General features: G+C 39.6%; 1 protein-coding gene across 1 annotated transcript in view; it reads right to left on the reverse strand.

Moving 5' to 3' along the window:
• mlxip.S (MLX interacting protein S homeolog) overlaps window positions 1-14,296 on the reverse strand; it is a 58,097-nt gene extending 43,801 nt beyond the window's left edge. Inside the window, exon 1 of the mRNA XM_041580368.1 lies at window positions 13,725-14,296. Coding sequence (XP_041436302.1) covers window positions 13,725-14,044 — 320 coding nt within the window. The 5' untranslated portion in view covers window positions 14,045-14,296. The remainder of the gene's footprint in view (window positions 1-13,724) is intronic.
• Between the last annotated feature and the right edge of the window lie 908 nt (window positions 14,297-15,204).

Below are 15,204 nucleotides of genomic sequence, written 5' to 3' on the forward strand. Positions count from 1 at the left end.
TTTAAATACTTTTATGTCTGTAAATATTTGTTATATAATACTGCAGTTGTATGAGGTGCATTGCAAAGTATTAACATGGGTAACACTTAATACAGAATGTAACTTTCTAGCTTACAAAATGGTCATTTCAAATAAATGGTTGATTAAAAATAGGAATACACAGACTACATTACCAAATCCCCCACAAAAGATTCCGCTGAATACCAAACATATTACATCTATGCAAAAGCAAAACTCCTCCAATTTTAACATAAGATTGCCACCTTCACTTGTCCTGAACCTTAAATTAACATAAAGGTTCAGATTCATAATGGCCGCACACTAAGAATTTGGCAGAGTGTATTCCTCTTTACCAATAATAATAAAATCATTTTGTTTTTAATAATGAAATGATAATAATCATTTAATATTTAAATGTCACCCAGATGAAAAGAAGCTTAACTTGAGAACCCAAATATCTGAACACTTGTCATTTGGTGCAGTTGTTGAAAAAAACCCCACAGAAATATGTTTAAACTTTCATAACCTGCCAAATTTTGTAAAATGAACATGGTATTTAGGGGGTGTGGCCACAAAATCGGCATGGTCAAAAAGATTTCACTGCAACTTTTCTGTCCCTCTCTTTATTTCCAAAATGTTGGGAGGTATGCATTAGCTTTACAAAGTATTGGCATTCCTACTGTATAAAACTACTAAGATTTTTCCTACATTCTTACACATTATAAAAGCTGAAAAGAATGCCAAGCAAGTTATTCTATGCACTAATATAGGAGGCATATTTTCCACTTGGCCACGTAGAATTGTTTAAACATTAGTAAGAGACTATGGGGCCGATTCACTAAAGCAGCTAGTAAGTTGCAGGTAAAACTTAGTCCCTTTGTAAAATGTATAATGAAGCAATAGAATTCTTAATGAATCAGATGAAAATTGAGCATAGGACTAGCCAGATATCGGATGACTTTGACGTAGGTGGCCAGCTTAAATATATTGCAATATATGAACAAACAAACCCTGTTTTGTTTAAAGGGTAAGGCATTTTTCAGTCGCAGTATGCACAAAATGTCTCTGTCTTAAATATATTGATAATGGGTTGAGTGCAGAGGACTCTTGCATTTGTCTATATGTATTTTGTGGTCACAGCCTCATTGCACAACTTTCCCTTGTTTGCCGATTCACTAAAGGTCATTATTCCTTAACGCACGGTTTTGTGCGTTATTTAAGACACGTTATTTAAGGAACGGTTCATCAAAGTATTTGATCGCAAGCGTTAATTCTACATTTCTGCACAGCGGTATTCTAATCGCATTGCAATACTTATAGAATAGAATTAATCTTAACGCATCATTCAGTAACATCTTATAAAAGCATAAAATATTGCAAAAATTACTGGGAAATTTAACACCTCCTAGGAGTAGGCATTACTAAACAACATCAGATGAATTAATAGAGGAAGATGTTGTGAGGAGCTGTACGGCAGCAATTAAAGACCTTTATGAGGAACTGGAGCCTTACCTACTGCCACTAACACATTTTCACGATACCTTGGGCAGGTCCAGAATGCACTGCGTTCTGTGTCATGGAATTATATTAGGTTTCCCAGGGAAAGGAATGACTAGAATACTGTAAAAAGAGACTTCTACTTTGCCAGTGATATCCCGAAAATGTCTTAGGTGCTATAGATTGCGCTAATAACGTGTGACTATATCAAATGCCCTAAAATATCGTACAAAATAACGCATGCTATGAAATACCGCACACAATTCAGCTAAAATGAACGTAAAAATATCACTTCTTAAATTAGACAAGTAAACTTTTAGTGAATCTATCGTTCATTCTAACAATATAAGAAGTGATAAAATATTTACGCCATGCTATAAATAACATTCACATTATTGACCTTTAGTGAATCAGCCCCTATATATTTCCAAGCCAGAATAATATATTTATTAACCTCCTTAGTAACTGAAGATTGAAGATTATTCAATCTGCCCTGCACGCCATCTGTACTGGTATTGAGTGTCAAGCACACAGTAAGAGACAAATCCACAAAGGGCAGAATCTAGGATAACCCCAAGGCACCGGGCCTGGGGTGATAGTGGAATTGTTAGCTATGATAGATACTTCCGGGATGTTACTGGTGTTAGATGGAGGAAAGAGAATTCGTACGATCGGATCTTTGTGTCTATGGCTAGTTTTAGAGAAAAAGGTAGGATTGTAAACTTAACAGAAAGTACACTGCCGGTAAATTTGTAATACTGGCCCCAACCCTAGTCCTACCTGATAATTTACACCAGCTGTATGGAAATCCTATCCTGGAGACACTTTAAGATGCATTTTACTTTTTTTCATGTAAAAATGTAGTTTTTAAAAAAAAATGTCTGTTTGTCCTCTGCAAATGTTATCTTAAGTGAAATTTTGCAATTTATCATACTAACATAATGCATATATTGCTCTTGTGCAAGTAGTGAATTCCATCTCTTTTGTCGTGTGGCAATAAAAAAAATACATTGCTTTAGGTGGCATCTTTCTCCAAGTACTCTCACCGGAGGGTAACGGCATGTGGTATATTCGGTCACCGATATTTACAGGGGACATATTGTGTAAAAAAACAACAACAATAAAACACAAGAATGTGCCATTTCATTATACTCCACTATATATAGAAGGAATGAATATGTCCAGAAATGTTTTTCTTTATGCTGTTTCAGTGCAATATTCCCCAAAAGACACACTAGCTCTGCCCCATATGTTTCACTTCCTGCTGGCTGCTTGCCCAGGAAGTGCAGAAGAGCAAGCACCTCTAAGAACTTTGGACTGTAGGATGCCAGCCATATTTAGGTGGACCATACATGGAATTTTACACCTTTTCTGGTATTACCTAAGGCACTGCTAAACACAACAGACAGGCGGTGCTTTGCTTTGCCATCAGCTCTGCTAAACACAATAATAATCATGACCTCAACTATTGCAACTGGTAATCTCCCATAGGTTATTCGATTACCTGGAATAGTAAAAATAAGCGGCTACTCCCTTATCTGTGTTTTAGATTCTGCAATCTACGGCATGGAAAAGGTTCAGTTAAAAACAAAGTGCAACAACTTCTGGTTTATGGACATCTTTAAGAGTACCTGCCAACCAAAAATTGCTTCCCTCACCAGAGGTGATGCATGGGGCATTATTTTACAAAACAAAAAACAAAAAAAACAAAACACATGCTTCCCCCAACCAGAGTTCTGGCTAGCCTGCACCTCGGGCAGGGGAAACCTTTTTTAGTTGTTACGTGCCCTTAAACTGGCTCCAATGGCTACTCAATTCTAAACCCTAAGCACACATTAAAAGTCGCAGGAGGAAGAAGGTCTCTGGCCAATAGAACATATTTAAGTGACTGTTAGCATTCATAGTATAATGATGCTAATGAAGCACCTACAATATTATTTGCAGGAGATTTTCCTTGTATAACGAATTTTATAACACAGATCAGTAAAAACTTTACACAAGGCAGTTACAAAACAGTTTCACAAGTGACTCAGTGGACCTGAATGTACTGTATGGTAAATCCAAGCACAGCGCACTCCATGTCATGTGATGAACACAAAGCACCTGTGCCAAGAACTCTTCCCTCTTTTAACCCTTTGGAGTAAGACAAAGGAGCAATGAATCCTTCAAAGGGCTTGTTAACCCAGTCCACAATAAAAAAAAAAAAAAACTGCCTAATAAAAGAAAATACAAATCTTAGCAACTTTCCAATACACATTTATTAATAAAGGTCCGTGCTTTTAGAGTTATTTGTAAAAACGGTTGCTATTAAAAGCAGCATTTGCTCAACTCTTGTTTGTTACTTTTTAAGCAATGTTGCAAAAGTTTTAGTTCCCCAGCAAAAGACAGGTCTGTTAACCTTGTCTTACATTGTATCAACAGTCTGAGCCATCAGTTCAGTGTAAAAATAAAAATTGGGTAAATAGGTTGTGCAAAATAAAGAAGGTTAGTTAGCCAAAACATGTAATGTATAAAGGCTGGAGTGACTGGATTTCTAACATAACAGAACACTACTTACTGCTTTTCAGCTCTCTAACTCTGAATTAGTCAGTGACTTTAAGGGGGGGGGGGGGTCACATGGGTCATAACTATTCAGTGAATTTGCAATTGATCCTCAGCATTAAGCTCAGATTAAAAAAAACCAGTTATGATCCACAAGCCCCCCCCCTCAAGTCACTGATTGTTACTGGCCTGGTAACCAATCAGTGGAAACCAAGAGAGCTGCAAAGCAGGAAGTAGTGTTCTCTTATGTCTGACATCCAATCACTCCAGCCTTTATACATTACATTTTTGGCTAACTAATTTTTTATTTTGCACAATTTATTTACCATTTTTTATTTTAATACTGAACAATTAATTTAAAAACCATAGAACATTTTGTAATAGATGTATATTGGAAAGTTGCTTAGAATTAAGTTTTTATTTATATTTTGGGGTTGATTTGTTCTTTAATAGGATGACAATCCTTCAACAAGAACTTTGCAAAATATTAATGCTTGAATCCCTTTCACAGGGGGGATGAAGCAGCCACAGACTTTACCTACAATATTATAAAATGTTATAGTTCTGTAAATCGGATACTACAGGCAGGCTGTTAGCAAAGTTTTGGAGGTTACAAAGCATCCTAGCACAAAGCAGTTGCCCTTATTAAACATGAGAGTATGTATATAAAGCCATACAGAATATTTATGACTTGCAAAGACAATGGTCAATAAGCGAGACTGTGACAGCACTTTGTCACAGTCTGGTTTTTTCTCTACCATATGACATATATAATGGCCTATAGGACATCACAGACTTTCAATTCCGCTCAGATGGAACATGGATCTAACCTGTATAACAAGCAGGTGTTGCAGATGATGCAACTAATTCCAAAGCTCAGCTGGCATTACATGTCTACGTAACTAACGGAGGCCCATGAGATCTAGCAAGCTTAAAATAAATAAATAATAAAAAAACAGCTTTAGGGCTCTTACACACGGCCGTTCCGACCTGCGCTCCCCTGCGTTCCGTTTGTTGGCGTTCAGCCGCAGGGGAGCGCAGGAATAGACGCAAGTAATAATTTGAAATGGGGCTGTACTCACTCAGGCGCGTGTAGGCGCCGAACGCAGGTTCAGACGCAACATGCTGCATTTTTCCTGCGTTCGGCGCCTACACGCGCCTGAGTGAGTCCAGCCCCATTTCAAATCATTACTTGCGTCTATTCCTGCGCTCCCCTGCGGCTGAACGCCAACAAACGGAACGCAGGGGAGCGCAGGTCGGAACGGCCGTGTGTAAGAGCCCTAATTCAGAACCCCCCCCCCCCTCAAAAGAGAAGCAAAGGGAAATCTGGTGTGTGAATGAGTTCTTGAAATGGATATCACTCTGTTTTTCAACAAAAATGTACTTCTAAGCGCTAATGACACAAACTATAAGCTTGCGTCATAGATAGATAGATAGATATTAAATGATAACAGGAATTCATTTAAAGATGCTAGATACTACAAGCCCAGAATTTTTCTCCAGGCAGTGGAAGCCTAAAAAAAATAAATAAATAAAAAAATTTAAAAAAAAACACCACCACCAACAACAGTCCTTTCAGTCAAAAATAGGTCCTCAGAATGTGGAAGTGCAAAGCATGACAGTAAGGGAGCACTCAAATTCGACTTTCTAAATGAGTCCACGACTTCCACAGATCACATAATCTACTTTTCCTGCAAGGCAGTCCACTACTTCTGTAGCCCTATACCCTCTAGCCTGGCTGATCCTCATTACAGATGTCAGCAAATGGGCCCATATATAAAGGCTCAGGACCCAGTGCCGAAGGAGAATTTAAATATCTCTACTGGAATGAGCTAAAAAAACAATCCAGCTAGGGCTTATAGCTTTTTAACACTGTTTTACCAACAAAGTGATGGTCAAGTTGGACAACATCACTATTATCATTTGAACCACAGGATGCACAAAATCCAGAGCTTTATAGAGTTGACCCTTCTAGAAACTTTCTAGACCTAAAGGCAGAGTACACAGAGGTAGAGTGTTGTGAAGGACAAATAAAGCAGGTCTATTCTCCTCTCAGAGGAATGGAACTAAACTAAGCAGCCCTCCTCTCCATTCAAAGAAAATGGGGACATTTTGCATAGATCTGATGCATAGATCCTCAAGATGCCTATTCCACCAAATGACTTCCACAGAGCCTATGTGTTTCCACCAATACTTCTTATCTGTCGAGTCCTCAGGAAAATCAAGGACAACCACGTGGAAGCAGTATAAGTGACCCCCAATGGCCAAAGAGGTCACAGTTATCTCTCCTGATAACCAAAGACAAGCCACTCAGCCTCTAACTCAAGTATGGTTGGTCCACTCATGTCCAGGGAAAATGGCTCTGACAGCATAGCTCTTGAGAGTACTTGAGTTGTTTCTCAAGTACATAACCTTGGGCCCACTTGAACCACTGAATGTAGCACCCCTCAAAGTTGTATTTTCTTCTGGCCATTAAGTCAGCCAGTAGAGTGAGTGAACTTCATGTGGTGTCTATCCAAGGAAAGATATTCACTTTGTTTCAAGATAAAGTCATCTTGAGAACGGCAGACAAATTCCTCCACAAAGTTTTCCTACCCAAAGTTGTATCGAAATTCCAAAGATCATCCTTCCATCATTTTTCCGGAATCTAAACTTGGATCAAGAAGTCAAATGGCATATCCTGGATGTCATGAGATGTCTACAAATCTATTTAGACAGAGTATGACGATTCATGAAATCTGCTCTACACATTACAGCACTTTACATCTAAGATCAAAGCTTACTCCACCAAAGCAAAGAATAACATACATAACATAAATTTGTGTCAGTACTTTTGTACATCCCACCATAGCCAACTGCTATATGAAAGATACAGGAAAAGGAGAAATTATGTTATACTTTCGGAGATTTTCTTTTCCTGGACTATAACATTTTCCTAAAGTTCCCTCTAATTCCTTCTTGGCTATGTGCGCAAAAAATATTCTTTTGTGTGCACAAACTTGTGTGCTCAGGTCAGAAATAATACAAAATTTTGTGTTTTCACATAAAATTCTTTGTGCACTGGCCTCAAAATTTGTGTGCATGAGCGCACACCTTAAAGGGAACATTGCTTCGCACCCTCATCGGGAGTATAACAGTTGATTAAAAATGTTAGCGGAGCGCAGAAACAAGAACTTTATTTATGTATTTCCTATACCATGCACTTCTTGCCCACTGTCATGTTCTTGTCCAGTAAAACAGTTCCAAATGTGACGTGTACTCTATTTGGCCTCTGCTGTTTAGAACAAAGCTTTGGAATACCACAACAGGTTCTCTTCACTCCTTTTCCATTCAAATTGTAGGTTCCAGCTGTAGGAATAATATTGTATGCACATTCTATGTTCTCCCCATGTCTGGGTTTTCTTTTGGTGCTCTGGTTCTCACTTATACTCCCAGGACCACTACAGGGAACCAGCTTTTCACTCTGAGCCCAAGCATAAACATTATATATGGAGCACCTTCTGCTAGATTTAATGCTAAATTGTAATTTTTTACAGTAAAACCACCCCCTGAGCTGTAAACTTATACATACCCAATGGTTACCCTGTACACTTCAAAATATACTGGCAGGTTAACAGATTGTTGATTGAAGCCATACATTTGTGTGCACTGCACATGTGGTAGGGAACTTAGATTAAAACTCTACTGGGTCAAGTGATTTGTGTGCAGAAGGATAAAGAATACTAGAAAGCTAATAAAAGTATAATAAATAATAAGACTAAAAAGAAACATGATGAAGAGATCCAGTGTGCATGCAGATTCAAGGTCAGCCAATCTAGTGCAGTCTCTGCCAAAGAAAGATTGCAATGCATTGTGGGACTGTGTGCAGAATGCCCTCTGATAGAGAAATGGTTATGTGACTAATGTCACTGGTGAGGAACTGCTACTAAAGTTGCTACTCTGTCCCCTCCTTTTTTTCAAATCAAATCAAATTTTCATCATCGGGACCAGAGCAATGGGGATTGGTGTACAGGAGACTTTAAAAACTATCTCCTGCGCCTCCCCACTATTTCTGAAACAATGTGGGTGTGGTTGGGCAGCATTCTGCTCCCTAAAATCCTGCTGCCCTAGGCCCGGCCTTGGTGGCCTCTCCACAAATCCGGGCCTGGTAGCAACACTATTGAGCTTTAATCCCTGCCAGGCACATGCTGCCTGCTCGCACTTAATTCATGTCCATAAAAAAAAAAACATTAAACCAGATTTCTCCACATCTTAAACCCAGTGGCCAAGCTACACTGAATCTTGCGGTTTATAGATTAGAATATAAAAATATTTATCTGAAAAAAAAGATAAAATGTAAAGATAAATGTGCTTGCAATGCACGAAACATTTCTAGTAGTCCATATTAACACATACAATGCATCCATACACACTGATGGTGAAAGAAACGCTACAGTCTGGCATTGTACCAGGTCAAAAAAGCCAGTTCTTTGGTTTCTATGTATAAAGTACTGCAATTAGGCAGGAGGAGAAAAAAAAATACTTTTATGCAGGAGACATACGATAATATTGTACTGATTGCATAGTCTCTCCTGTAGTTACATGGCAATTATGGGCTGTGATTGACTATTGCTTAAACCCTATATGAACTGGCAGCCTACAGGAGGCTCTTTTTTGGCAGTACAATTGGCTGTCACACACAGAGATGTGCAGCTACAGTGTTCTTCTAAGTTCCAGGTAGCTGAGAGTATTACAAGTTTTGTAAGCTGCACAGCTCCACTTTACATTCAGTGTCAACCTTGTTTGTCTAAATAGAACACATTTTAAAGAAGCAAGTAGGATGCCGCACATATGTATATATAAATATAAAGGGGTTGCCTAGCAATGGGCATGGCACCAAACTAACGGTCAGAGGTTTATATTTTGTGGGTAGATGGGTAATCTGGTTGTTTGTATGTTCACTCCTGACGAAGATCCCTGTGGGGGATCGAAACGTTGAGTCTAATAAATACTTTTCTATTTTTGCCTGAAAACCATGTGAGTGCCACTTTTCTTACCGTTACAATTATTTCTATTTATGTATTCTACATAGTAAACGGTGTGCACCTTTGGGATTGCATATTTATATATATAAATACATACAGTGGTGCTTGACAGATTGTGAACCCTTTAAACTTTTCCATATTTTTATATGAATGTGACCTAAATCATCATCTGATTTTCGAACAAGTCATAAAAGAAGAAGAAAACCTAGTTAAAAAAATGAAAATATAATATTATATTTGGTCATGTATTTATTGAAATAAAAAATGATCCAGTAACATTCCTGCTTGTAGGAAAAGTAAGTGAATCAGTCCCCAAAACACTCTTCCAGTATCCTTCTGGTTTGCCCACATGATCTTCAGCAAACTGTAGAAGGTGAGCAATATTTGTGGGGGAAAGCAGTACATTTCTCCTTACTACCCTGCCATACACACCATTGCTGTTCAGTGCTCTTCTGATGGTGGACTCATTAAAGGGGTTGTTCACCTTCAATGTACAAATCTTATGAAACCACTAACAATCCTCTCAATGTGTTAGGAAAACCATTTTCCATAATAAAAAGTAAAAATGCCATTGTAAAAGCTAATTTTTATAGCTATTAACTCAGTCCTTCTCCTGTCTCTCTGACCAGTTTTCTGAAGTGATGGGAGTGGCCTATTTTGAACCTGACACACCAAGAACTTCCTATATGATGACATCATCATGCCCAGGCTTTGCCCTTACTTGTTTCCTATTGGATGTTGATACTGCCCTCCTCCTAGTAATTTATTGGTTGCTTGTGAACTGTAACCAGTCACATAATTTGAATGATCATTGGTTGATTACTCAATTGTAATGGCAGAGGTTAACAGACGCAGCATATAAACAAACCTGCCTTGCAACAAACAATCACACAGCCATGCAGACAAATACTGCAGAAAAGGAAGGAGCAACATTGTTCTCCCAATTCTGGCACTCTCCTTCTGCCTAGACTAAAACTGAATGGAGTGCCAAAGGGGTGCAACCTTTTCTGGGAATAAATACTGGCTTTTCTATATTTTTATCTTTTAATACCTTTGGCATTAAGCATAATGTCAGTTATTTACAAAATTGCAACAAAACCAGCACTGACTTGCTTAGAAACGTATGTAACTTACACATCTAGCAGGGACAGTAGGGTTGCCACCTCACCCTTTTAAAACCAAACACATATGAAATCCACAGCCTGCATGGCTAATTATCAACTCATTTAGATGCTGCAGACTGAACTGATTTCTGTGCAGCCATGTATCATGCATCTAAATGAATTGCGAATTAGCCATGCAGGCTGTGAATTTCATATGTGTTTGGTTTTAAAAGAGTGAGGTGGCAGCCCTAAGTGACAGGCAGAGCAGTGTTGAGGGCAGGTAGGTTTTTTGAACATTTTGTGCTCTCTCCCAGGGGGGCGGTAATTTACCTAGGAAAATTATACCTTTTTTAAGTGTTAAGTGTTCCACTTCTGGAACAAGATTTAGAGCTCTAAATACCAAAAAATTAAAAAGTTATATTTTTCATGATATAGGGATCTATACTTTATGCACAAAAATTCAACTCATTTGGAAAGCCTCAAGCTCATACAAATAGTCCCGGAAGTCACGTCAGCTGCTGAATAATGATTTTTTTATGAGGTAAATACACAAAATAATACATGGACCCCCCCCCAAAAATAATATATTTCTGGAAAGTACAAGTGTCATCTCCCATAGTATCCATTATAATCCAATAATTCAGATTTTTAAAAATGATTTCTTTTTTCTCCGAAATAACAAAACAGTAGCTTGTACTTGATCCCAACTAAGATATAATTAATCCTTATTGGAGGCAAAATCAGCCTATTGGGTTTATTTAATGTTTACATGATTTTTTTAGTAGACAAGGTATGAAGAGCCAAATTATGGAAAGATCCATTATCCGTAAAACTCCAGGTCCCAAGCACCTCGATCCCCCCCATCTGCACAATTGAAGTCTCTGCAGCGCAAGCCCACACTCCCCCTCCCTCCCACAAACTTGTAACAGTTTCTCTTCAGTACCTGAATGCTGCTCAAATTCCCCAACTAGGCTTTCTTCCATCTATTATAGGGCTTTTTTGAAAATCAGATGATGTTTTAGGTCACATTCATATAAAAATATAGAAAATGTTTGTAAACTTTTTTTGGGGAGGGGGAGAACACTGCTAATAGTAGGTAGATGAAGACATATTACATTTACTGGGAAGAAAACATGTTAATCCATGAGACTCTCAGTGGAAACAGTAAAATCTATTTGTAACCAGTTTAACACAGCACTTTTAATTTAAAGTTAATAGAGTAGTGATCTAGAGAAATGCCTCTGCCACTGAGCTACAAAACGCCAGTGCTTCAAATCAACTCGTGCCATTCCCTTATTTTAAAGGACAAGAAAAAAAACATAACTTTCCCTTATAGCAGTCTACCCTGAAATGCCTTCCCGCCAGTTAGAATGTGAATCACCGGCAGGGTGGCACTCGGAATGCTTCGTTTTCCGAAGTCGCCTCACGAGGAAACTTTGGACTGCCGAAGTGATCTGAGTGCCATCCCGCCAGTGATTCACATTTTAGCCGACGGGAAGGCATTTCGGGAAGATTAGTCGCCTGAAGAAGAGGTGATTTGTCGCTGGGCAAATAATCTCCCCAAGTAGCAGCGTGTGCAACCATCCTTAAGGGAAAATAAAACATTTATACATTCCTGGAATCATAGACAAACAATATGACTGTTGCTCTAACTTTCTAATTTGTAGTAGACTTTTCAAAAACAAATTGCAGATTGGTTTCTATTGGCAATTGTACAGTTTAGCACTTATGTTCATAAATACACCCTAGAGTGCACAACTGAGCTGCCTTTGTACCCCTGGAAAACTACACTGGCTCAGAAAGGACACCCAGTATGCACTAAACTGCCAAAACTTCAGGAAGGTACAGTGGCTGGTCACTAGTCTCAATCGTTTTGTTTTTTTAAACAGAGCTACTGCATATCTGAATACAGACAGGCACACTAGAATAACCTATGGATAGGCCAAAGAAAATGAAACAAAAGTCTTATTCCAAAAACACGTCCAGAACAGAAAGCCTTTTAACCTTCAGACTTGTGTTTACTGCTGTACATCTGGGCTTAAACTGCTTCCCTGAGTCAAACATCCTTAACAGAAAATAGGCAGGAACCCTGCATACATAAAAATGACTACAGCACCTGAATATGTTAAAAAAAAAAAAACAAAGTACACATTTTCAGGAATTCTTCTACCCTTACAATAAACCACTGCACTGCACTCATATGGGGAAGCTGGCCAAATATTTGGTGCAAGGATGGCGTAGGTAACCTCTGAGCGGCACCTGCAGCTGAATGGAGGGTCAGAATGTTTTGCTTATGATACAGAACAAATGTTTTTAGAATAAAGCACTATGTGTTACAGAAACAATCTGATGTGTAGTTACTTATACCAGCTAGATGTTTGCTTCTGAACAGGGAACCAGTAAAAGGAACCTACTGATTGCATGCTGTGGGTGGCTAGACTTGCACATTTAGTTACTATTACTTCATTAGCCCTCTAGGCTCCAAGTCTATGGTTCACTTGAGCACGGTTACATACCAATGCTCTCCTAATCATCTGCAGGTGCCGGTCCACTCAACTGTACCTCAGGGAGCAGACAAACTCAGGCTGCAAAAAGTCAACTTTGCCTAAAACACCAATCTGCTTGTAAATGAAAACACAGCTTTGTTTTACCACTGGATATTACATATACTAGAACCATATCACACAAAGAAAAGTGAAAAAACATTTAAAATTTCTGTTTATTCGGCAGCTTCAAATAAATGTTTATTGGAAAAAAAGTCCTATTTAATATGAGAGCTGTGTCATTCTATAGTTCTGTAGAGAGCTATGAAAGACATTTATGACGGGTTTTCTTCTCCGCATCTATTAATATAGCGCCAGCAACTTATGAAGCACCTTACAATCTGTAATAACTAAATCATACACTAAAATAAATTAAATACTACTTATCTATTATCAGATGGGCAAACTGGTGTCCTACAGGCCTGTTTCAACTTGAATAGCAGCACCCACGGCTAGAAAACAGCTGCCATAACAGTGCAGAATATATAAATTTATACAAAACTATTTCTTTGGTGATACTGGTGCTTTCAATGGCGGATATCAAGCTAATAAAGCTTTTGGGCTAACTGGGCACTGGAATGCCAGGATAGCCCTGTGTCACATGATATAAGTAAAAAAACAATAGTAAAAGAACATGAAGCACTGAAATGTAGCTAGAGTAAAGGGGGAATGGGAATATTAGTGCCTCAGCACATAGCTGCAGTAACAGGGCCCATCTAATATTATTTGTGGTCTGACTATGATCAATACAAACTCGAGCCCCACTGGATGACGTCATTGAAAGTGTATAGATGACGCATTAGCAGTAAGAAAGGCCAGCATTGGTCTACTGTGTGCTTTGTTGTAAAGCTGCATAAAAACATACAAGTTTGTAGTGTGTTATGTCACAATACTCCTGGGATTTTCCAAGCTGCGCTACAAATCCCAGAATCCTTAGCTTGGCTCAGGGATCCTGGGATTTGTAGTCCATGCCGAAAAGAAGATCCCGGCGGCGGCAGCAGCAGACACACGGGTACCTGTATGCCAGGGTCATGCATTCCAGCAGCTTGGTGAGAGACGCGTCTATGGACAAGTGACAAGAGCTGGTCTTGCCGAAGCTGTACGTCTGGCAGGCCTGTTCGTTGACGGTGTCGAAATCGTATCCTTTCTTGGGCGGGTGCTCGCTGTGCGGGGAGGACACCATGAAGTGGCCGCTGTGGATGATCTGCGCCTCGGAGCTGTCCGACTTCTTAAGCAGTAAGTTAGGCTCGTCCGTGTCCGAGTCATCGTCGGGCTCTTGCTTGACCATGATGCTGGGGTGCGACAGACGCACCGGTAACATTTCAGCCATCATCATCCCTCCCGATCCCAACCCCGGGACATTCCAGTCCACGGAGTCGATTTCTCGCTGCGTTATTTTTTACCCCAGACAGGCAAACGAGGCCGGGGAGGCAAAGGGGGGAGTGATACGTCACACAAAAGCACAACCAATGAAGAAAGTGGAGGCTCTGCGACTGGGCGGGGCTTAGTGTGATTGGTTTAAAGGTTGACCGGCCTTCGACGACGCCCACTTGATGACGTTGCCCGAAGAGGTGTCTGGGTTGTTAGCTGCTTCCACTTTCTAGTGTCCTCACGTAATTCCCTTGTTTCGTAAAGACTGAAATGTGGGGCGGGGCGTAACTGTAGCGGAAGTACACGCTGTGACTGCTGGGTTTCCGGCAGTAAGATGCAGTATTGCAGTGGGATACCAGGGGGAAACTTTAGACCATGGGCCCATTCTCCAAGCTAATTTTCTTCCACTTCTTCTCAATCAACCTTTTTATTTTCTTAGTACTTCTCTTTATATGATATACTTAGGGTTGTTTCTTTTCTGGAAAAAAAATACTGGCCTTCCTCTATATTTATCTTTTTTTCCCCCTATTAATAACATTGGGATCAACCATCATTTTTACCGGCCAGGCCAGTAAAGTACCGGCCACGTGGCAACCCTCGATATACTCTGTTGTGCTTCTATTTGGTCCCTTTGTTTCCATAAAGAATTAGGGACATGAACATGAAATTGTTACAAATGCTTAGAAGCAGGAGGACCGACTTTCACTTGGGCCCACTGGTAATTTTCCTGGTGGGCCAGTCAGACGCTGGGTAAAAGGGTAGGACTTCACGGCGCGAGAGGAGGCGACACGTCGCAATGCAACAAAACGCATGCGACGTGTTGGATGTTCTAAAGAAAATGGAAGTGAAGGAGAAATCGCAGGTAAGAACTACATTTATCCGACTGTCGGATGAAAGTGCGCATGTGTTTTGTCGCATTGCGACGTGTCGGCTCCTCTCGCGTTGTGAAGTCCTACCCTAAGGCTCATTAACCAATAAGCAGTTACAGTGTAGCTGTATAAAAGCCTTGTTTTTATCGCAAGGGGCTCTGCGATGTTATTTTGGGGCCAAGTAATTTTTATTAATACAACAGATAGGGCGTTTGAGTTGACCGTGTTTAACTGAGTGTGTTTTCACTTGCCACAA

The sequence above is a fragment of the Xenopus laevis genome, chromosome 1S (genome assembly GCF_017654675.1).
Source record: "Xenopus laevis strain J_2021 chromosome 1S, Xenopus_laevis_v10.1, whole genome shotgun sequence".
Classification (NCBI taxonomy): Eukaryota; Metazoa; Chordata; class Amphibia; order Anura; family Pipidae; genus Xenopus; species Xenopus laevis.